Source organism: Procambarus clarkii, chromosome 85, assembly GCF_040958095.1.
Source record: "Procambarus clarkii isolate CNS0578487 chromosome 85, FALCON_Pclarkii_2.0, whole genome shotgun sequence".
Taxonomy (NCBI): Eukaryota; Metazoa; Arthropoda; class Malacostraca; order Decapoda; family Cambaridae; genus Procambarus; species Procambarus clarkii.
In genome coordinates this window covers 15,264,001-15,289,179 of record NC_091234.1, presented here as the reverse complement: position 1 = coordinate 15,289,179, position 25,179 = coordinate 15,264,001, and the positions used below count along the sequence as shown (strand labels likewise).

Here is a 25,179-nt window from a genome sequence, read left to right as displayed (position 1 = left end):
TAGTTCACCTAGCAGTAAATAGGTACCTGGGCGCTAGACAGCTGCTCCGGGCTGCTTCCTGGAGGTGGGAGGAAGTAACAATAAGAAGGCCAGGTCGAGGACCGGGCCGCGGGGATGCTAAGCCCCGAAATCATCTCGAGAAGAAGATAGGAAGATAACTCTTGCCTCAAGAGGAAGTCTTAACCTGCACAATGACCCCACAAGTACCTCATCTGTCAACGAGAAAGTATTGAAGCCGAACGATGGAATTACAGTTCGTGGACGCGGGTTCGATCCCATTGTACAGCTTACGATTTGTTCGTCTTAAGATGTTCATTAAGACATAATTCATTACAAGAGTTGAGAGTTACTCTTGGGCCGCCGGGACCTAATTGTTCCTCGGTAATTTATTCTTTTCCTCATGACTCAAACACCACCTTATATACTCATCTCCCCCCCCCGGGTGTTCATACTCATCTTCACTTACTCCTCACTAACTCCTGTTTCATTTTCACTTCTCCATCTCACTTTCCTCCTTACTCTTGTCCTCATCCATATTTGTCCTCGTAACTTGTTTCTTGTTACTCTGCTTCCTCATTCCTGCTGCTGCTGCTCCTCTTGCTGCTGCTGCTGCTCCTCCTGCTGCTGCTGCTGCTGCTGCTGCTCTTGCTGCTGCTGCTCCTCTTGCTGCTGCTGCTCCTTCCTCATCAGGAACGCAGTCTGACATTCGTCTGTTTTTCATTCACAACTTCCTGCAGTTGACAAAGTTACGGAGGTCGGTGGTGACTGTTGCTCCGATTGTGAACACTGACTGTGAACACTGACTGGTGGGATGTGAAGGGTGAACACTGACTGGTGGGATGTGAAGGGTGAACACTGACTGTTGGGATGTGAAGGGTGAACACTGACTGTTGGGATGTGAAGGGTGAACACTGACTGGTGGGATGTGAAGGGTGAACACTGACTGTTGGGATGTGAAGGGTGAACACTGACTGGTGGGATGTGAAGGGTGAACACTGACTGGTGGGATGTGAAGGGTGAACACTGACTGGTGGGATGTGAAGGGTGAACACTGACTGGTGGGATGTGAAGGGTGAACACTGACTGTGGGATGTGAAGGGTGAACACTGACTGGTGGGATGTGAAGGGTGAACACTGACTGGTGGGATGTGAAGGGTGAACACTGACTGGTGGGATGTGAAGGGTGAACACTGACTGGTGGGATGTGAAGAGTGAACACTGACTGGTGGGATGTGAAGGGTGAACACTGACTGTGGGATGTGAAGGGTGAACACTGACTGTGGGATGTGAAGGGTGAACACTGACTGGTGGGATGTGAAGGGTGAACACTGACTGGTGGGATGTGAAGGGTGAACACTGACTGGTGGGATGTGAAGGGTGAACACTGACTGGTGGGATGTGAAGGGTGAACACTGACTGGTGGGATGTGAAGGGTGAACACTGACTGTGGGATGTGAAGGGTGAACACTGACTGGTGGGATGTGAAGGGTGAACACTGACTGGTGGGATGTGAAGGGTGAACACTGACTGTACTGTGATGCTAAACACTGACTGTCATGTGACGGTGAACAATGCCTCACATTAGGGACAGTGAACACAGTTCGTCTCACTAACATTATATGACTGTTATCATTACGTGTGGCTGACGTTATGTAGTGATGAACACTGTTTATGTAACAGTGAACAGTGGCTGATGTTATACGATGGTGAATACTAAACATTGATGTTATGTGACACTGAACATTGATAGTTATGTGACATTGAACACTGAGTATCGTAACATGAGTGAACAATGGCCGATATTATGGAACAGTGAACACAGTATGTCTCACGTTCTGTGACGAACATTAGCTGTGCTTGATATGTGATGTGAACATTGAACGTTTATTTTTCATGTTCAGAAAGACTGAAGGTTCACTAGGGAACACGTTCTTCTGAAGACTAGACTACTATTGAACCTGTAATATGCTTTCAGACCATCACAAATGTCTAAATAACTATGCAGGTAGGTTGACAGGGGGGGGGGGGGGGGGGGAGGGTGTCTCGGTGTAATGGATTTGCTCTGAGAAACTTTTTTTTTCTACCACAGACGTGGCCAGACATTTACAATGCTAACCAGCATATATACATTTTCTTCTGTCCTCCATGGACAGGGTTAGAGATGTGTTAAACATATAGTTCAAGGGTTTATTGAACAATCAACCACAGAAGGTGATTCGGTGCTTTTAAAATGCTAAGCTAACCTACATACGTAAATACATAGATTTATACGTAAATACATATGCCCTACATAAAGTGTTCGATGTGTCTTTTACATAGTGTCATTAATGTACATTTACAAAGGTGAAATGTAATTCTGATCAGCTTCCATATATACTTTATACACATACATATACATACACATGCATTCACATACATTTGTCTCTTACTCTGACAGGGTGAGATAGCTGATAGAGAAACTAGTGCTCTATACATGAAATTGGTGAACAAATCCACAAGAGGCCGTGACGAGGATTCGAGCTTACGTCAGAGAGCATCCCAGACACTGCCATAATCGACAAATATAATGAAATTGGTGCATATTCAAGACACGAAATGTGTCTTAAGGACTGAAATTGTCTTAGAAACCTCACTTGTCAGGTTCAACACGCGGCTGTTAGTGGACAATGAGGAGTCGAACTGCATCCCTAAGTTGTCATTGTTCTCTCACAGAGAAGAACACTTAATCCACTCGTCAACTTTCCTCTTCCAGGTTCAGTTTCGTGGAGAAGTTATGATCATGGCGGGGATTTTCTGAAGGAAGTATAACCGTCCATCCCAAGACGACATTATTGTTAGTTGAGGTTAACGACCCTCGTAGTAGTAGTAGTAGTAGAGTAGTTACTACCTTTCTTAAGTCAAGATTGGAGTGTAGTGTACTCACCTAGTTGTACTCACCTATTTGTGCTTGCAGGATAGAGCATTGACTCTTGGATCCCGCCTTTTCAGCCATCGGTTGTTTACAGCAATGACTCCTGTCCCATTTCCCTATCATACCTAGTTTTAAAATTATGAATAGAGTTTGCTTCTACAACCTGTTCCTTAAGTGCATTCCATTTTTCCACTACTCTCACGCTAAAAGAAAACTTCCTAACATCTCTGTGACTCATCTGAGTCACCAGTTTCCACCCATGTCCCCTCGTTCTGTTATTATTACGTGTGAACATTTCGTCTATGTCCACTTTGTCAATTCCCCTGAGTATTTTATATGTTCCTATCATAACTCCTCTCACCCTTCTTTTCTCTAATGTCGTAATTTTCAACTCCTTCAGACGCTCTTCATATCCCATCCCTCGTAACTCTGGGACAAGCCTCGTCGCAAACCTCTGGACTTTCTCCAGTTTCCTTATGTGTTTCTTCAGGTGGGGGCTCCATGATGGCGCGGCATACTCTAAGACGGGTCTCACGTAGGCAGTGTAAAGCGCCCTAAAAGCGTGCGTGCGTGCGGTGGTGGTTTTTCTTCTAACTCTTGAATTATGGTGTGGGGCGGTAAGTTTGTGTTCTTAACTTGCTGAGGAACCAAAGAAAACATGAAATATTGGAGAGTTTTCGCGTGTGAATGCGCATGCGCGCTTGCCTACTCTGCTACATGTACACACCTATTAGTGTTTGACAGGTCACGCTGCGGCGGTTAAGGCAGAGACTGAATTCATCCATATATATCATGTTACTTCTTACTGATAATGTGTACAAACCTTACCTACCTACCTCACTCACTCACTCACTCACTCACTCACTCACTCACTTAGCGCGTTCTATCGTCTCAACTAATTTAGAGGATAGAATTAAATTCTCATTGACGTTCTCAAATTCTCATTCGCATAAGGGAGCCGGTCGGCCGAGCGGACAGCACGCTGGGCTTGTGATCCTGTGGTCCTGGGGTTCGATCCCAGGCGTCGGCGAGAAACAATGGGCAGAGTTTCTTTCACCCTATGCCCCTGTTACCTAGCAGTAAAATAGGTACCTGGGTGTTAGTCAGCTGTCACGGGCTGCTTCCTTGGGGTGGAGGCCTGGTCGAGGACCGGGCCGCGGGGACACTAAAGCCCCGAAATCATCTCAAGATAACAAAGACGTCTCGTTGGGTAATTTACGTCAATGTTTACAAATTTGTTTCCTCCGTTAACAATTGTTAATTTTTGACCATTAGTATTTCGTCCTCTTTGTTGATTCGTGTAAAATATTTGTATTCGTTTTCATGTCCTTTGTGTTCCTCTTTTCCTCCGTGTTCCTCCTGTTCTTCGTGTTCATTTCCCACTCGTTTCCTCTCACTCCTCATTATCTGGTGTTCTCATGGGAATATTACAGTGGAAGTCATACCAGTTAGTTTAGGTCTCTAGTAGTGCTATTACATCAGTCTGTTAAATCAGTAATTTGTTGTATTTGATGTCAACATTGGTGTACCAGTCTTCACTGCTGTCTTGTCGTGTGTGTGTGTGTGTGTGTGTGTGTGTGTGTGTGTGTGTGTGTGTGTGCGCGAGTGAGTGAGTGTGTGAAAAACCAGTTAGAAGTTAGTAACAGTTGACTGTGACAGTTGAGAGGCGGGGCGAAAGAGCAGAGCTCAACCCCCGCAAGCACAACTAGGTGAATTCATATTTGTGACTTCAAGGTGGAGATGTCAGGCCCTGTATCCTGCCTTTCTAGCCGTCAGATGTCAGACCACACCAATTTTCTTTTTCATACTTCTCTCTCTCTCTGTCTCTCTCTGTCTGTCTGTCTCTTTCTCTCTCTGTCTCTGTCTGTCTGTGTCTCTCTCTCTGTCTGTCTGTCTCTCTCTCTCGCGCGCGCACATTTTCAAAAACTCATCAACTGTAATATATTAATACAAGGAAATACTAAAATAATGCTACACATACAAAGTATTAACCAATTATTCTGTTTAATGAAAAAGTTAATTATTCATCACAAACGCCATTCATTTTCCCATTAATCCCAACTTTAAGCTCATATCATCAGAATTGGTAACTTTTTTGAAATGTGCTAATTAAATTAAGATGAATATGAAAAGTCAGAGAAAGTGAGTTAGAAACATGGAGTTGAGAGAGAGAGAGGGTGGGAAGAGAGAGAGAGAGAGAGAGAGAGAGAGGGTGGGAAGAGAGAGAGAGAGAGAGAGAGAGAGAGAGAGAGAGGGTGGGAAGAGAGAGAGAGAGGGTGGGAAGAGAGAGAGGGAGGGTGGGAAGAGAGAGAGAGAGAGAGAGAGAGAGAGAGGGTGGGAAGAGAGAGAGAGAGAGGGTGGGGAGAGAGAGAGAGAGGGTGGGGAGAGAGAGAGAGAGGGTGGGAAGAGAGAGAGAGAGAGAGAGAGAGAGAGAGAGAGAGAGAGAGAGAGAGAGAGAGAGAGAGAGAGAGAGAGAGAGAGAGGGTGGGAAGAGAGAGAGAGGGAGGGAGGGTGGGAACAGAGAGAGAGGGAGGAAGGGTGGGAAGAGAGAGAGAGAGAGAGAGAGAAAGGGGAAAAAGAGAGAAGAGAAAAGAGGAGAAAAAACGTGGAAAAAGAATGTGATAGCAGCGCATAAGGCTGAAAAGTCTTTACGTACGGCCTTTGATGCGTTAAACATTAGTTCGTTATATACTGGGAAAGACTTTTCTGCTGGAGAGAGCCGTTGCTTGTGGACCATTATGCTGTCCTTAGCCATGGAGATGACCTGCTTGATGGGGTTCTGGGAGTTCTTCTACTGCCCAAGCCTGACCCGAGGCCAGGCTTGACTTGTGAGAGTTTGGTCCACCAGGCTGTTGCTTGGAGCGGCCCGCAGGCCCACATACCCACCACAGCCCGGTTGGTCCGGCACTCCTTGGAGGAATGCTTGATGACACGCCGTGGTTTTTCTTCTCCTTACTTTGCTCCTCTTGCCAGACGTATTTTTCCATGCCTCTGTCTTCCAGCATCTTATTTTTCCAACGTCAATCTTCTATATAAATACGAGTCTCCATTTATCATGAATTATTTATTTTGGGTACTTCAGGTATGCAGTGATAATTGTCTTCTGTTTGATAAACGTATCAACTTTAGGGATTTTTTTTTTGGCCGGCCAGCAGGCGCAGACAGGTGTCTTAAGCAGCAGCACCTTCGTATAGCTGTGGCTCTCTGTATAGCTGTGGCTCTCTGTATAGCTGTGGCTCTCTGTATAGCTGTGGCTCTCTGTATAGCTGTGGCTCTCTGTATAGCTGTGGCTCTCTGTATAGCTGTGGCTCTCTGTATAGCAGTGGTTCTCTGTATAGCAGTGGTTCTCTGTATAGCAGTGGTTCTCTGTATAGCAGTGGTTCTCTGTATAGCAGTGGCCCTAATTGAAAGCTTTATCATTTCATAAGAACAAAAATTTGAAAAATATATAACTTCAGGAAACTTGGCTTATTAGGCAAATTTGGCCTTTCATAGTAAGTGCCAAACAGTGCGTTCTGGCTATTGAGAGACACACACACACACACACACACACACACACACACACACACACACACACACACACACACACACACACACACACACACACACACACACACACACTATCTGAATTTGTTGCGTCAAAGAGAGATACAATAGGCCAAGAAAGTTAGTTATAATGGTGAAACAACTGACTTACGATGCCAATAAGATGTGAAAAAGGTCTTAGTTACCCCGTATTCACTAATACAAGCGAGGTGGTGTTGAATTACATACTGTAGTGACAGTGTTGTTGTGTTGCCATAGTGACAGTGTTATAGTGTGTTATAACACCAGGAGGGATACTGGCCTCTATGTCTAGTGTCCTCAGGGCCCAGAGTCACCCCAGCAGGACAACATGCTGGACTTGTGATCCTGTGGTCCTGGGTTCGATCCCAGGCGCCGGCGAGAAACAATGGGCAGAGTTTCTTTCACCCTATGCCCCTGTTACCTAGCAGTAAAATAGGTACCTAGGTGTTAGTCAGCTGTCACAGGCTGCTTCCTGGGGGTGGAGGCCTGGTCGAGGACCGGGCCGCGGGGACACTAAAAAGCCCCGAAATCATCTCAAGATAACCTGAAGATAACCCCTCGTGCTGGTGGAGCAGCTGTCAGGAGAACCACCCTCATGTGTCCCCGTCATCTGGGGGTTCGAACCCCCGGCTTGCCACTCGCGACAAAGCACATACCACCCCAAACAATTGTCTCCCCTATGCTTCTACTCTCTAGGGACGAGACTCGCGGCCCTCTGCAGGCCGCATTTTCTATATAGTCACCCCGGGAGATAATTTAGTTTGTGGTGAATATCAATCTGGTTTTCTTTGATGGATTGAAAATGGATCTTTTATGCTTTGATTTCTATCTTATATTACCAGACTCCTTCCTACCCATCTACTATCTTGTCCCTGCCTGCTTCCCTTCATCTTCTGGCCTCCTTCCCTATTTGCCTTTGCCCCTACCTACCTTCTTTACCCCCCCCCCCTCACTGCTTACCTGCATGTTTTCCTTACCAATCTCTCTTATCAGTCTAACACTACAATTATATTATCAACAGTAAATTATCGTATTCACTAATTCCTGTTATATAGTTAATGTTGGTTAATGTTAACGACCCACTAAACCTGAGGAATGTTAGTATTGTATGATTGAAATAAGTTTATTGAGGTAAAATCCACACAAAGGGATGAGGTAGCTCACGCTATTCTCACCCCGTTCAGTACATCGTGTTAATACATACATAGACACACATCACAAACAATAAACATATTACCAAACATTCTGAGAGATAAACATCTACATTTCTTATCTGATTTATCATAAAATTTTTCAATGTCAACTATGTTCGTCGTTTATACACAGTAAATGTGCCAATATAAGATTGGATAGTATATGATTGGATATAAGATTGGACAGTGCCAATATAAGATTGGATTGTGTGTGTAAGAGTCGGTCTGTACTAGTTTTGCGACGAGGCTAATGTCGCCACTCTGAGCATGAGGTTATCTTCTTGAGGTTATCTTGAGATGATTTCGGGGCTTTAGTGTCCCCGCGGCCCGGTCCTCGACCAGGCCTCCATCCCCAGGAAGCAGCCCGTGACAGCTGACTAACACCCAGGTACCTATTTTACTGCTAGGTAACAGGGGGCATAGGGTGAAAGAAACTCTGCCCATTGTTCTGGAAAAAAGGTCCCATAGAGAACGGGGAAACACACTCTAAGAAGACTCTAAGCGCTTGCTTAGAGCCCTCAAAGGTTTGCAAAGAAATTGAACCTGACACCAAGGTTCAATCTGGTTCAATGGAGTCAGGCCAAGAAGAGACAAAGAACTAGACAAAACCTGCCCATATTATAAACTTAGGTATATGTAAACATGGGATATCTTGAAGAACTAAATGGAACATGCAAATATAGTCACCCAAGAATGTGTAGAACAATTCTTAGTACAGGTAAGTGTTCCAATTAGTTACAAATTATCTCACCCAGTAGTCCATAAAAGTTTATTAAATAAAAAAGAATGTTACAATTTAGACTGTTCATGTAAGAGGAATCAGGAGAATAAAACAATGCTACATGTTACCAAGAAGAGAAGTGTACATGTTTGTGTGCTGTATATGTAATAAGATAACTCAGTCAACTATCAGAAACAGATGTATCGCCAATATAATTTTCCCCAGTTTACTGAAGTTACAATAAAGTGGAGGAAAATATCTGCTAAATGCGCCATGTTTCTTATCTCTCAAAACATTGAACTATTACCAAGAACTTAATGGCGTCAACTGCCTCGAGCAGCAAGTAATTACTCAACAGTCAAGTGCCAAATTCACTATAATATTTGCATCCTTCCAGTGCCTCTCTTAGCAGTGTGCTACACATTAAATGAGATTATATTAATGTGTGTTGTTGACTCTGACAGACTTCCTGCCTGATTATCTGGCTTGCCTGCCCGCACGCTTGCTTGCGTGTAAGCCTGCCTGCCTGCCTGCCTGCCTGCCTGCCTGCCTGCCTGCCTGTGTTTGCCTGCCTGCCTGCCTGTGTTTGCCTGCCTGCCTGTGTTTGCCTGCCTGCCTGTGTTTGCCTGCCTGCCTGTTTTTGCCTGCCTGTGTTTGCCTGCCTGCCTGCCTGTGTTTGCCTGCCTGCCTGTGTTTGCCTGCCTGCCTGCCTGCCTACCTGCCTGCCTGCCTCCCTGCCTGCTTGCCTGCCTGCTTGCCTGCACGCTTGCTAGCGTGTAAGCCTGTCTGCTTGCCTGCTTACCTGCCTGCCTGCTTGTTTACCTGCCTGCCTTGCCTGCCTACTTGTTTACCTGCCTGCCTGCCTGCCTGTTTACCTGCCTGCCTGCCTGCCTGTTTACCTGCCTGCCTGCCTGCCTGTTTACCTGCCTGCCTGCCTGCCTGCCTGCCTGCCTGCCTGCCTGCCTGCCTGCCTGCCTGCCTGCCTGCCAGCAACAAAGTATGGAGGACATGGCATAAAGTTAATCCCAGCAAATGAAAAACGGAGTGAATATTTGTTAACCCATTTGTCCTTTGTTTTAGCACAAAGTTAATCGGTTTACAGGCAAGCGGAAATTACACAACCGCGTCTGTTTTAGTCAAAAGTTACACCACAACTCCTGCGCCAACCACAGTGGACCTTCAAAAGCATTTTATATTACTTTTTTATATACCCTGTATCTCATTGGTAAAAATCTCACTTGAGATAAAATCCTATATTACCAAAGTTATATATTCATATATGCTCGCAAACATGTATGAGCACGCATGTTTGCGTGTAATCGGACTCTACATGAAGGATCACAGCCTGGTTGATCAGGTATCCTTCGGAGGTGTTTATCAAAGACTCTCATGAACACTGTGAGAGGTCGGTAAGTTATTTTCCTCATATGATGAGTGTTGAAAGGTCTTTGGTCATTAATGTTGATAAAGTTCTCACTGTGCCCATTGCCCCTCACCTTTCTAATGGGTCTACAATGCCGTCTTGTCCGGTTATGAGTTATTTCCGGATGCAGATTTAGAACCAGTCACTCTGATATTCTCCAAGTTTAAATTATCTCTCTTAACCTCTAGATAATATATTTAAAACATTTAAAGTGGTCACAATAAATTCCATGTTTTATTGAGTGGATTCTGAGAGCAAAGGCCTTTGCACGCTCTCCAGGTCAGCAATGTCTCCAGGTGTGAATGAGGCTGTTTGAGTGCAACAACATTGAGTGCAACAATATTCCACCCCTATAGAGCGGCCCCAGCAACATGAAGTGATTGGATTGAAATATGTGCACAAAATTATCGCTAGAGCTCTCGGGTATTAGGTTAAAGAGTCGACCATTTTCCAGTGTTTTTGTAGAGTCCGATGGCTGAGTGGTTATAGTACTGGACACGCCAGAGGGCATGGAGGCCCTGGCAGACAGGGTTCGAATCCTTCAGGGGTCAAGAATATATATATATATATATATATATATATATATATATATATATATATATATATATATATATATATATATATATATATATATATATATATATATAATATAGTTTCATGTTGTCAACAGTGACGGTGCAAATATCTGATTCTGGGAATTATTAAGCCAAACTCTATTAGATTTACTGACTCATTTACGTCCACACAAAAAATTTCCACAAACATTGATAATTTTCGCTCTAACTAGTTTATAACGCAACTGTGTGTGTGATTTCGTAAAAAAAATATGTACATAATTAAATATTTATTAGTTGTAATAATCTTTCGTTCGTTAGCTCACACATTAATTAGTTCTCTGATAATTGTTACAGGAAGTTTCTTTTTATCGTGTTATCGCGTCGCATCAGGAGTACAAGTAGTGGTACTTAAAGAGTAATGCTTTCATACTAAATGTTACAGGAGGAACGACTTAACAACCATTCAGGTTGTTAACGACCCCCACACGGCGTGGCTCGTCCGGTGGCGGGAAATCTGTTGGCCAATCAGAATCACCGGGCGAGGCAATGAGTACAGGTCAGAACCTGAGCAGGGCAGTACTCTATACACACTTCCTCCCTGTCGACACGGCCTAGTTGTGTGACCAGCCGTAGGGCGGAGTTGTGACGAGGTGATACCCTGTAAAACACAAACCGAAACTGTCTCTATTTTCCGCTTGTTACAACTTGAAATAAAGTTGTTATATCTTGGCTTAACGTGTTTATGACGTATTAGAACGTTGTTACAACTTGCTATACTGGTTGTTATAACTAGTTAGGATGTTGTTAAAACTTGTTCGAACGTTGTACCAACGTCTTAGGTTTCGGTGTGTGTTTGGCGGGGGATCCACTCTCTTGTGAACTACGACCCGTGGAAGATGGTGACTTGTCGACGCCAGTGAGGGAGTGTTAGAGATCTACCGTCGACATCAGGATGATAATATTAAGCCACGAGAAGGTAGATAAGTTCTACAGATGATTGCGTTAGCTGTATGTATATACCGTCGTGTCAGTATAGTTGGCTGAGGGTCTCGAGTACTGTCTTGCTATTACGTAGTGGATACAGGCAAGAGAAGTACAAGGGTTCGGAAGAGAACCATTATCACTACTGAGTAACGCTGCTCTGTTATTGTACTCAATATATATATAACCTGTACATCTAATGTACAGTGTCCAGTAATGTGTATATATAACTCGACATATAAGGTACCCACGTTTTTGGGTAATATAGATAAATGTCAATGATAAAATTTTACCTATATTTCATTTTGTCCTTAGTCAGGATCGGAGCCGAGCGGACAGCACGCTGGACTTGTGATCCTGTGGTCCCGGGTTCGATCCCAGGCGCCGGCTGAGAAACAATGGGCAGAGTTTCTTTCATCCCTATGCTCCCTGTTACCTAGCAGTAAAATAGGTACCTGGGTGTTAGTCAGCTGTCACGGGCTGCTTCCTGGGGGTGGAGGCATGGTCGAGGACCGGGCCGCGGGGACACTAAAGCCCCGAAATCATCTCAAGATAACCTCAAGATGTGCTTTTTTTCCTCGTGTGTATGTGAAAATTGGTTGATTTCGTTAAGTCATATATACAGGAAAAAATTAAATATCTAGATTCTAGAACATGTGAATTATCTCCTCAGTTTGTATTTTATTGTTTGTTTACAGTGACCAAACTGGTCGGGAGTGGACCGGTGGAGTTCGAACCCTCGCAGTACGTGACAGAAGTGCATGAGAACACTTGCCCGGACCTCCTCCTGCAGCTGACAGCCAGAGTCCAGACTCCAGGTGAGTGATGACGACGCAAGTTATTTTATCACAGCAAAATAACTTTGTAGACTCCTGCTAGACTACATCCAGGTTACCTTCCGCTGATGGATCTTTGTAAACTTCCGCTAGGATGCATCCAGGTGGCACTCTTTCACTGGAATATATTAGGGAAAACTGCCAATGGGATGGATCAGGGTAAACTTCTGTTGGTATGTGTGAAAGTAAACTGCTGCTAGAATGTATCCATGAAAACTCCCGCTAGGACGCATCCAGGCAACCTGTTGGGTAGCAGAATTAAACTTATAACCTCTCACTGGGGCGTGACTGCTCTATATAACCTCTCACAGGGACGAGAGCTGCTCTATATAACCTCTCACTGGGACGAGAGCTGCTCTATATAACCTCTCACTGGGACGAGAGCTGCTCTATATAACCTCTCACTGGGACGAGAGCTGCTCTATATAACCTCTCACTGGGACGAGAGCTGCTCTATATAACCTCTCACTGGGACGAGAGCTGCTCTATATAACCTCTCACTGGGACGAGAGCTGCTCTATATAACCTCTCACTGGGACGAGAGCTGCTCTATATAACCTCTCACTGGGACGAGAGCTGCTCTATATAACCTCTCACTGGGACGAGAGCTGCTCTATATAACCTCTCACTGGGACGAGAGCTGCTCTATATAACCTCTCACTGGGGCGTGACTGCTCTATATAACCTCTCACTGGGACGAGAGCTGCTCTATATAACCTCTCACAGGGACGAGAGCTGCTCTATATAACCTCTCACTGGGACGAGAGCTGCTCTATATAACCTCTCACAGGGACGAGAGCTGCTCTATATAACCTCTCACTGGGACGAGAGCTGCTCTATATAACCTCTCACAGGGACGAGAGCTGCTCTATATAACCTCTCACTGGGGCGAGACTGCTCTATATAACCTCTCACAGGGACGAGAGCTGCTCTATATAACCTCTCACTGGGACGAGAGCTGCTCTATATAACCTCTCACTGGGGCGAGAGCTGCTCTATATAACCTCTCACAGGGACGAGAGCTGCTCTATATAACCTCTCACTGGGACGAGAGCTGCTCTATATAACCTCTCACTGGGACGAGAGCTGCTCTATATAACCTCTCACTGGGACGAGAGCTGCTCTATATAACCTCTCACTGGGGCGAGAGCTGCTCTATATAACCTCTCACTGGGACGAGAGCTGCTCTATATAACCTCTCACTGGGGCGAGAGCTGCTCTATATAACCTCTCACTGGGGCGAGAGCTGCTCTATATAACCTCTCACAGGGACGAGAGCTGCTCTATATAACCTCTCACTGGGGCGCGACTGCTCTATATAACCTCTCACTGGGGCGTGACTGCTCTATATAACCTCTCACTGGGACGAGACTGCTCTATATAACCTCTCACTGGGACGAGACTGCTCTATATAACATCTCACTGGGACGAGAGCTGCTCTATATAACCTCTCACTGGGGCGAGAGCTGCTCTATATAACCTCTCACTGGGACGAGAGCTGCTCTATATAACCTCTCACTGGGACGAGAGCTGCTCTATATAACCTCTCACTGGGACGAGAGCTGCTCTATATAACCTCTCACTGGGACGAGAGCTGCTCTATATAACCTCTCACTGGGGCGTGACTGCTCTATATAACCTCTCACTGGGACGAGAGCTGCTCTATATAACCTCTCACTGGGACGAGAGCTGCTCTATATAACCTCTCACTGGGACGAGAGCTGCTCTATATAACCTCTCACTGGGACGAGAGCTGCTCTATATAACCTCTCACTGGGACGAGAGCTGCTCTATATAACCTCTCACTGGGACGAGAGCTGCTCTATATAACCTCTCACTGGGGCGAGACTGCTCTATATAACCTCTCACTGGGACGAGAGCTGCTCTATATAACCTCTCACTGGGGCGTGACTGCTCTATATAACCTCTCACAGGGACGAGAGCTGCTCTATATAACCTCTCACTGGGACGAGAGCTGCTCTATATAACCTCTCACTGGGACGAGAGCTGCTCTATATAACCTCTCACAGGGACGAGAGCTGCTCTATATAACCTCTCACTGGGGCGAGAGCTGCTCTATATAACCTCTCACTGGGGCGAGACTGCTCTATATAACCTCTCACAGGGACGAGAGCTGCTCTATATAACCTCTACACAAATACGCCCTCTGCCAGAAAATGAGTCCACTCGTTAGTTAATTAAATATCTCATCAGCAAACTAAAGGACAAATATTATAATTATCAAAAGCTTCATTACTGTTCCAAGCTGTAGAGTGTAATTTGAAGGCGTAAAGCAACGTTACGTTAATGTTGGCCAGACCACACACTAGAAGGTGAAGGGACGACGACGTTTCGGTCCGTCCTGGACCATTCTCAAGTCGATCAATATACTTTTAGCCACGTTATTGTGACTCATCGCCTGCATGTGGATACGACATGTTACGTTGATAATCCTCCAGGAGCACAAGGAACAGCTACTCGAGCAGTCTTAGAAAAGACTATTATTAGTTCTTGAAAGTAGTCTTGTATTATCTCTAAGATGTAGCCTAAGATGCCTAGTACTTGAAGCTTCACTACTAAACCAAAGTGCTAGACCCGATCAAAGGCTTCTGCTATATCTAGAGCAACAACACAGCTGATCTTGAACTCGTCCAGTGACTGATGCCACACTGTGGAGAGTTTAGGGAGATCAGCAGCAGATCGGCCTTGTCTAAAACCATACTGTCGATCCTATATTAGCCGTTGATCAAAAATTATCATTTGCTGAGCGAGTAATGATTCCAGGATCTTACGAGTAATGGAGAGCAGAGACACTGGTCTGTAGTTACTAACTACTGAGCGGCTCTTGTTGTGTACTGGAACAACGTCTGCCTTCTTCCAATATGGAGGGCCACACCCCTTGAACTAGGCAGAGTTGGAAGAGGTGGAGCCAACAGGTCAGCGCAGCAACGTAGTAGTCTTGGACTGACCTTATCTGGCCCCACAGCTTTGCTTGTGTCTAGCGTGTTAAGGAGATGGAAAACTTAAGCTGCTGTATAACAACTTCAGTTAACCTAGACACAGTGCTTGGGGCAAGATGTGGAGGCTGACGTTCAGGATCAGGGACCTGCATCTTGGCAGCAAGTAGATCAGCCTTTTGCTGGTTGCCACAGTACCATCCTCTCTGTTTAGAGGCGGGATTGTGTCCTCAGATGAGTATCCCTGTCGATCCTTCACCAGAGACCACCAGACTTTGGATCCAACCCTTCTAGATGCAAGTTTCTTAGTTTCGAATTCCCATCAGATATAGCCCACTTTTAAGCTTCTTTCATTATACGACAAGGTTGTCTGAATGTTTATGAGCCGCGGGATGCCTTTTAAAGCTCCTCCAGGCCTTGTTTTTGGCCTCGGCTGCCATCCGGCAGCTATATCCAAGCTAAGGCTGATCTGTGGGCTTGGTCTCATACTGCCGGTAAGGGATATGCCTGTGATGAAGGTCCAGTATACGACTGGTGAGAGTGTTTGCTTGGCTGTTCGCCCCCACCCCCATTCTCTCTCTCTCTCTCTCTCCTCTCTCTCGCGAGCGCGCCTTTGCTTGAGTTCGTCTCTTCTCACTGTCCCTGCCATTAAGTTGACATCACATGTTGACATGGTCCAAGCTGGCGTCACCACAAGCTGGCGCCATGAAAGCTCCCACCTTCACCATCAGCTGCGTGTCAACAGCCATAGTCTGGGACGGAGGGGGCGCACAAAAGCATGCAGGACGGGCAACTCTATAAAGAACAACTCTGTTCTACCACCTTTGTTATGACCCCTCCTGGCAAAGTTGTCCCCTTTGTGCTAACTTGGAACGTTTTTGTTCCGTTATCAAAAGAGGAGGAAGGAGGAGGCAGCGACAAAGCTCTCCCAATGGTCGTCATGGAGGACGACTCGACCAAACATCATTTGTTTGAATTACGATTTTTTTTTCAAGTCGTACACGTGAACGACGACTCCCTTTGACCACAGTGCGTGCAAGCGCTTTGGCAACCATGACCTTTGTGTCGTGTACATTAGAGTAGCTTCGTCGTTCCCTCGCTATTCGGGTATTCCGTTTAATTTACTAACATTGTGTTGATTACATCTATACTAGAAGAGTTTTTCCGTGACTATCATAAGTTGGAAGCTGGGGCCAGATTCACGAAGCAGTTACGTCAGTACTTACGAACCTGTACATCTTAATCTTTGGCGGCTTTGTTTACAATTATTAAACAGTTAATGAGCTCGGAAGCACCAGGAGGCTGTTTATAACAATAACAACAGTTGATTGGCAAGTTTTCACGCTTGTAAACTGTTTAATAAATATAACCAAAGCCGTCAAAGATTGAGGAAAGATGTACACGTTCGTAAGTGCTTGCGTAACTGCTTCGTGAATCTGGCCTCGGGTCCTTTAGGGCAAGGCTCGCCGAAATTTGTAGGGTAAATGGGGAAGGGAAGAGGATGGTTGGGGTAGGCCAGTGGTAAATGCTTCAAGAATATAGTAACCCAACACCGCCCAGAGAGTGGCATAGTCTGAAATGAAACTGAGATGAAATGTTCGTAGAGTATAAAGTTTACCCGTGCAATTTTGTGTAATATATTTTCTGGCAGGAGGGGAAGAGGGGGAAGTGTGAGTAAAGAAGGGGAGGAGGTAGAGGGAGAGGATGAAGGGGGGACCAGGTGATAGAGAGGGAAGAGGGGAGAGGTGACAAAGAGGGCACAAGAGGCACACACACTTCAGTCCTTCTTAAAACATTTTCTGAGAGGTGGTGAGGGAGGTGGGAGTACCTAGGGAGGGGGATGAGGGAGGGGGGAAGGGGGCTGAGAAGGGACGGGGGGGAGAGAGAAAGGGTTAAAGACCAAGGGGATAGACGGGAGACATCTCCCGTCACGCAGGGTGCAGTCGCACCTCCACAGATCTCCAGTATCATCTATTGATACTGGTAATGGCTCAAAAGGGCCACCACTTACGGGCTATTCATGCCCGTGCCACCTTATGGGTGGCTTAATCTTCATTATCAGTCAATCAGGGGATGGAGAGGATAGGGTTAAAGGGGTTATGCGAGAAATTGGGGACTCGAACTCTTCCTGGAGACCTTATCCGACACTCTCCTGAACTTTGCGTCATCACTTAAGATTATTCAGACTCGAGGCTAATACCACCTCATTATCAATCTTTACGCGAAGCACTTTACAGTCTCACAAATCTCCATCACCAGAGAACAATCAACTCCATTAAAAGATTTCCCCATCACCCACAATGCTCCTCCACTCACCGTTCCTTCCATTAAGGTGACCCGAGGTGGGGTCCCTCGATTGTTTCGGGCGCGGGTTGGACAAGTATATGAGTGGGATTGGGTGGTTATAGATAGGCGCTGCCTCGTATGGGCCAATAGGCCTTCTGCAGTTATCTTTGTTCTTATGTTCTTATTAATTATCTTTCCCGTCTCCTCCTAATCTTGGCCTCTCTTGCTCCTCCTGACCCAGGCGAGCCTCTGGAGTTCAAGATTAAGGAAGGAAATGAAGGAGGACTCTTCTCGCTAGACAGTACAAGTGGACGACTCACACTTACTCACCCACTTGACTTCGAACAGCAGGAGCAGGTGAGTCACTTGTACTCACGTACCTTATTGCAGGTGTCGTAGCTCAGTCGATTAAGGCAGTGTCTGGGATGCTCCCGGACGCAGGTTCGAATCCTCGTCACGGCCCTTGTGGATTTGTTCTTTCGCGTCACTTGTAGGTCACTCAAGTTTCGACCACCACCACCAGTCGACAAATAACATGTTCGTACTTTTTCCCCCCTGTGTATTTTATGTGCTGCTGTTCTTCCTAGGATTCAAAATACGTTCAACGATGCATGTAAACAATGTTATCTATTTAGATCATGAATGTAAAATTAAGTTTATGCAATGTTCACGACGTAAAAGATATCTGCCCTTGTAGAGCTGCGCTGAATGGTTACATAATATTGTAGTGTTATTACGTAATATAACTTTGCAGTGATTGCTAGAAAACTGCTCAAATACGTCAACAATATCACCTTCAGCACTGTACGTTACTAAATATATCAACATAACATAAAATGTAATATTCAGAGCAAAACTTTCATTAGTTACAAAACGATATGATTGTTGCGTCGACTGCTCGAGATGTCATAAAGCAATTAACGTAGCCATTTCATAATATAATTCTTTAGTGTTTACATTTTCTTTTTCAATCCAATATGCAAAGATTATGTAACGTTCTCGTAGATAAATATTAAAAACCAAATTACATTTCTTCGTGGGGGGAAAAAAAAAATTCCCTACGACATGATAATTCACCGGGAAAAGTTACCACAATTCCTGTTATTATCAGTAAATGGGAAGTTAATATATACGATATTCAGGTACTTTATAGACGCTTAATGTGAGTGTGGTCGTTGGTGGGTGCCTGGGGAACCGGGGACCAGATTCACGAAGCAGTTACGGAGGCACTTACGAACCTGTACATCTTTTCTCAATCTTTGGCGGCTTTGTTTACAATTATTAAACAGTTAATGAGCTCCGAAGCACCAGGAGGCTGTTTATAACAATAACATCAGTTGATTGGCAAGTTTTTATGCTTGTAAACTGTTTAATAAATGTAACCAAAGCCGTCAAAGATTGAGGAAAAATGTTCAGGTTCGTAAGTACTTGTGTAACTGCTTCGTGAATCTGTCCCCGGGTCACCACGCTGCTGTTAAAACTGTTTGTTGTTAAGTCTGAAGGCTGAGTAGACAGCGCTCGGGATTCGTAGTCCTGAAGTTCCTGGTTCGATCCCCGGTGGAGGCGAAACAAATGGGCAGATTTTCTTTCTCCCTGATGCTCTTGTTCACCCTAGCAGTAAATAGGTACCTGGGAGTTAGACAGCTGCTACGGGCTGCTTCCTGGGGGGGGGGGTGTAACAAAAAGGAGGCCTGGTCGAGGACCGGGCCGTGGGGACGCTAAGCCCCGAAGTCATCTCAAGATAACGGTGAATAATGAATTTAACGGCATTATTTTGACTCGCCCTATACTCGTAAACACAATCCTACAGCATTAACGTATATGTTTGTTTCAGTATATGTAACTGCAGGCGATGCGTCACAATAACGTGGCTGACGTATGTTGACCAGACCACACACTAGAAGGTGAAGGGACGACGACGTTTCGGTCCGTCCTGGACCATTCTCAAGTCGATTGTGACTTGAGAATGGCCCAGGACGGACCGAAACGTCGTCGTCCCTTCATCTTCCAGTGTGTGGTCCGGTCAATATATGTAACTGGGGACGTTCTGTAGAGTCAATATTTGTAATAACTTGTCTTCCTTTTGGGTTGATGTGGAGCAGCACGACCTGGTGGTGGAGGCGACGACAGGTGCGGGGCGGAGCGAGGCGCGGGTCGTGGTGCGGGTCGTCGACCAGAACGACCACGCCCCCGCCTTCCCCAGGTCGCTCCACGAGACGCAGATCACAGAGGAGGACGACAGACACCTCCCCAAGACTATCCTTACGGTTAGTACTTCACTACAAGTATCATCCCACTACAGTGGTGCTGATAGTGTGACAGTCCTGTCTGTGTGTGTGTGTGGGGGGGGGGGGCAGGACCCCGTGTATGTGTGTCTGACAGCCCTGTCTGTGTGTGGGGCAGGACCCCGTGTATGTGTGACTGACAGCCCTGTCTGTGTGTGGGGGCAGGACCCCGTGTATGTGTGTCTGACAGCCCTGTCTGTGTGGGGGGGCAGGGCCTCGTGTTAGTGTGACTGACAGCCCTGTGCCTGTGGCAGGACTGTCTCTTTGCATTTGTCAACAACAACAACTGCTTCCAGACACATTTTTTGTCTAATTGTAAAAACAAATTAAAACAAAATCCAATGTCATATGAAAGCAACGCACCAATGTTCTAAGCACTGCATGTTGTGTGACACGGCTACACCACAACCAATACTTGCCATCACAATTGATTCAATCCACAGACGCAAATGGTATAATACATAGAAAAGCAGAGTGAAGGTTCGCTGGACAAAATGGTGATTGAGAAAAAATCTTAAATGTAATGTAAATCCTTTCAGACATAAAACTGCCAGTCAGATCCAAATGGCCTTTCATTCTTTATCACGATTTACGTGGCGAAAATTCACTGACTCGTGCAGTAAGGTTTCCACATATCTACAGACCCAAGGCGATTTAATTTTCCTTTGTGAGACGTCGGTTCTGACTATGATAGCAACTGATATGCATTTGAGTACGCTATCAGAGATAGGTTTGTTTAGGTAACACACACGCACGCACGCACACGATCACCATCCTTACATGATCACCACATACAAGATTGAGAGGAATTGATAGGGTAGATAAATTCAATTTAACACAAGGGGCACACGTACTAGGGTACAAGGAGGAAATTGAGTACCCAAATGAGCCATAGAGACATAAGAAAGAACTTATTCAGTGTCAGAGTAGTTAACAAATGGAATGCATTAGGCAGTGATGTGGTGGAGGCTGACTCCATACACAGTTTCAAGTGTAGATATGATAGAGCCCAGTAGGCTCAGGAACCTGTACACCAGTTGATTGACGGTTGAGAGGCGGTACCAAAGAGCCTATAAGCTCAACTCCCGCAAGCACAATTAGGTGAGTACACACACACACTGGAAAAATAGAATGGTTAGAAAGGCGGGATCCAAGAGCTAATAGCTCGATTCTGCAGACACTTTTAGTAAATACACACACAGGTTGTGTGTGTGCGCGCGCGCGTGTGCATCAGGTCCCTTCTGCCGTCTTCCCCTCTTCCTCTCACTATGCTCTGTTTATCTCTTCCCCTCTATCCCTCAGACAGCTCCTATCCCTCAACCAACCTCTCCCATTTAGCCCCCATCTGCTGCTCCCTCTGTTCCTTAGCCCTCAGCCCTCCCCACCTGATGCTTCAGCCCCAACTCACCAGCGTCTCTCAAACCCTTGGTGCCCGAGCCTCTCCTGTGTTGTCCCCCAGACACTCCCCTCTCACCCACTCCCCCCAGACACTCCCCTCTCACCCACTCCCCCCAGACACTCCCCTCTCATTCTCCTCCCCTCTGCCTCTATATTCACCGCCGCTCCCTTAGCCCCAACATGCTCCCCAGCCCCCTTCCCCTCTCTCTTGTTGCTCTCATCTTTTCTTCTCAGTTGCCCCTCTGCCACTAATCCGTCACCACCTCAGCCTCTCGCTACTCCACAGCTCTTCTCTACTCATTAACTTCCTGGCACTCAACCACTCGTCACAAGCGGTACTTCTCCATTGTAACTGACACCTGTAGAGGCGACCAAAAAGTGACCTGAGGACTCCGGTAACAAGATATCCAAGAAGACCTTGGTATATTATATGTCAATTGTGGATGAGTAGGCTATTATGTTTTCTGGTTGTCTTTTTAAGATAGCCTAGTTATCTCCCATATATCATTCTCCCACCAGTCGGTCTCAACCACAAACTCACTTTCTATCCAACACCGGCATGTCACCCCTCCTGTACTACTAACCCCCCCCCCCCCCCACCAACAACCCAAGAGAATTAATAAGAGGATGGGATGTCTAGGAGATGCCTCAAGCTATATACACTAATGAGGACAATCTCCAGCAGGGAGAATGAACACATAAGGCAGACCCTGGTATAATATTAGCTGTTGAAACAGTTCCTGAAATATTCTCCTATACAGAACCCGGGATCCTGTGGTCCCGGGTTCGATCCCGGGTGCCGGCGAGAAACGATGGACAGTTTCTTTCACACTGATGCCCCTGTTACCTAGCAGTAAATAGGTACCTGGGAGTTAGTCAGGTACCTATTTCATGAATAACTGTTTGATATATACGGATTCGAGCTGAGCTCGACCCCGCAGAGCACATCTAAGGTACTAAATGCACAAACACACGTACTTACGCACACAATACATCAGAGGCACAATGTAACTGGCCACAACTAAGGCTGTGGAGCCTTAGTTGTGGTATTTTAGAGAAAGCCTTGGAGAAAGGTATCACCATTGATACTAAGAAAAGGAGCGGAAGCCTTGTGCTAGTTGCTTACTATGATATATATAACAAGTGTCTGAAAAAAAACGCAAGAGTTGCAATAGAATTGGCTACAAGAGGAGACTGATGAACGAAATTCAATGAACAACTTTAAAAGAAAATACGGAAAGAAACAGATGCATAATTTTTTGCTTTAACTGACCAAGAGATGGAAGGCAGGGCTAGGGAGCTATTGGTCAACCATATTAGAAAAAAACTTGATTTAAATGAATACCTAGACACATACAGACGGGGAAGACACTCGTACTGTTATAGTTGTGGCGACAAATAACCTATCGCTCTTCTCACTGCTCTTGGCTTGTCCCTTGCAGGTCACAGCCAAGGACGAGGACGCCGGCGACTTCGGCCACTTGCGGTATTCTCTCTCCGGTGACGGCGTCTACACCAACGGTTCGAGGCCTTGCTTCGCTGTTGACCCGGCCACCGGGGCCATCCACCTCCTACGGGTGAGTTCTCCACTTCCTCTTATAACTGAGTTTCTCCCTTCTGGTACCTTACCTTGAGGTTACCTTGAGGTTACCTTGAGGTGCTTCCGGGGCTTGGCGTCCCCGCGGCAGCACCTCAAGGTAAACCTTCTCCCATTTTCTACTCCTCCACCTTGTACTCCTCTATATCTTGGCAAGTCCCAAGCGCATTATCCAGTGAAATTATCTTCCTTCTACCCCACATGTGGTTGAGACTCAAGATGATATGTTCTAAACAAGTGGTTCTCTTATTAATGACTTTCCTGCCCTTAATTAAGCTTTTACTTACCTCAATATTCTAGACGCATGACTCGGTATTTATTCTCCATATATTATGTTATCCAGACTCGTCAACAGTTGCAATTGTTATAAACTATAAAGTGAACACCATTACCACACACCATGATCTCTGAAGTATTATTTGCATTACAGAAGCATTATACTTCCTACCTCCCCCCCAGGATAGTAATCTCTAGTATAAACATTAAGATACAGTATCTTTAACCACCAACTACACGTTCAGTGTACTACATATCTGGTTGATTGGCCTTACGATGCAAATGTGTATCTTTACATCTGATTTTATCCATCCTAAATGTTCGTTAGTTTAGTTCATTTATTATGCACCCCATACCCATCTTGTGGGCGGTAGTGGAAAGGGTTACAGAGGCACATAATGGGCTCAGGGACTGAACCCCACAATTCATTTAGCTAAGCAAGTTACAATCTTGAGCTTGTTACAAAATTCAATATAAATCGTCACATCAACAATGGGTTCGAGATCGACCTCAAGTACAGGTTCTAAATTAAGCAACTGAATGTAATGATTAAATCATTACATTTAGAACCTGTACTTGAGGTCGATCTCGAACCCATTGTTGATGTGACGATTTATATTGAATTTTGTAACAAGCTCAAGATTGTAACTTGCTTAGCTAAATGAATTGTGGGGTTCAGTCCCTGAGCCCATTATGTGCCTCTGTAACCCTTTCCACTACCGCCCACAAGATGGGTATGGGGTGCATAATAAATGAACTAAACTAAAAAAAAAAAAACTACATCTGATGCAAATAGTATGTAACTAGTACTGTATAACCTTGTTGGCTGGTCGTATTGGATGTTAGTAATCTGGTGTAGGAATTTCCGACACAAGATGAACAACGCTGAAACTTGGTTGGGTGGACTTTGGTTAGGTTAGATGCGAACATTTAATATAAGGTTAAACAAACTATTTTAGTTTGAACAAACTGAATCAGTTTGAATAAATTGATCTGGACACTTTGAAACTCGGTAAAGTTTGGTTAGGTTGGACTCAGATAATCAACAAAACAGTTAAACAAACTGCCAGTTTGAAAAAAAATTATTATTTTGAACAAAACTAACAATTTCCATAACACAATTTGAACAAACCTGAAATTGGCATATTGTCACGTTTAAGTTGAGTTTTGTTAGTATCGTGTTTGTTATAAAAAAAAACTAAGATTAAAATCAAAACAAATACACACAAACAATTTGAAATAAATATCTATAGTTACAAAAATTAAACTGGGGAATGGTTAAATTTGAGTTCGGTTGAATAAAAAGGATCAAGTTGAATAAAATTTAAAATAGGCTACGTTAGATTTGTCTGGACAAAATTGAAAGACTTGAAACTGGTGCAGAAACTCACAAACTACACTTTTTCTTGTGTATTTTTAAACACAAAGTTACGTTAGGATGGATTAGTTAGGATAAAGTTATTCAGAATTAAGTAATATCATGCATGGCTTAGATTATTTTAGTCATGATAAGTTGTTCTGAAATGAAACGATAGAAGATAAACAAAACACAAAATCGCACAAACTACACATTTTCTTGTGCATTTGAAATATATATAAACATACAAAGTTATGTTAGAATGAATTGGGACAAATTGTTCTGAATTTTGAAAATGCAATAGGTTTATGGTGAGAAATTTGCAATTTCCTCTTCGAATTTGAAGCAAATATTAAGAGGTAGCATGAACATGTTTCTCGTAATTGTGCATTTCTAAACGTGAATGACAGGTGACAATAATGACGAAACACTTTATGGAGTGTTGGTTGAACCTGTTAATTGGTACCAAATTACACACACTGTGACTAGGGTCTGTTTGCCCGTTTGACTGCTGGATGCCTACTGATGACTATCTCTTGGAGTGGAGTGTGGAGTGACCTTCACAAGGATTGTGGAGTGGTGGAGGCAGACTTCATGCACAGAGTATGGAGTGGTGGAGGCAAACTTCATGCACAGATTATGGAGTGGTGGAGGCAAACTTCATGCACAGATTATGGAGTGGTGGAGGCAAACTTCATGCACAGATTATGGAGTGGTGGAGGCAAACTTCATGCACAGATTATGGAGTGGTGGAGGCAAACTTCATGCACAGATTATGGAGTGGAGGAGGCAAACTTCATGCACAGATTATGGAGTGGTGGAGGCAAACTTCAT

General features: G+C 44.9%; 1 protein-coding gene across 9 annotated transcripts in view; it reads left to right on the top strand.

Moving 5' to 3' along the window:
• The window catches only part of LOC123746729 (putative neural-cadherin 2), a 256,472-nt gene that overhangs the window by 160,098 nt on the left and 71,195 nt on the right, over positions 1 to 25,179 (top strand). For all 9 annotated transcript variants that reach the window (XM_069316740.1, XM_045728469.2, XM_069316744.1 and 6 more), the window contains 4 exons: positions 12,052 to 12,171; positions 17,674 to 17,789; positions 19,535 to 19,699; positions 22,558 to 22,692. In XM_069316740.1, coding sequence (XP_069172841.1) covers positions 12,052 to 12,171; positions 17,674 to 17,789; positions 19,535 to 19,699; positions 22,558 to 22,692 — 536 coding nt within the window. The remainder of the gene's footprint in view (positions 1 to 12,051; positions 12,172 to 17,673; positions 17,790 to 19,534; positions 19,700 to 22,557; positions 22,693 to 25,179) is intronic.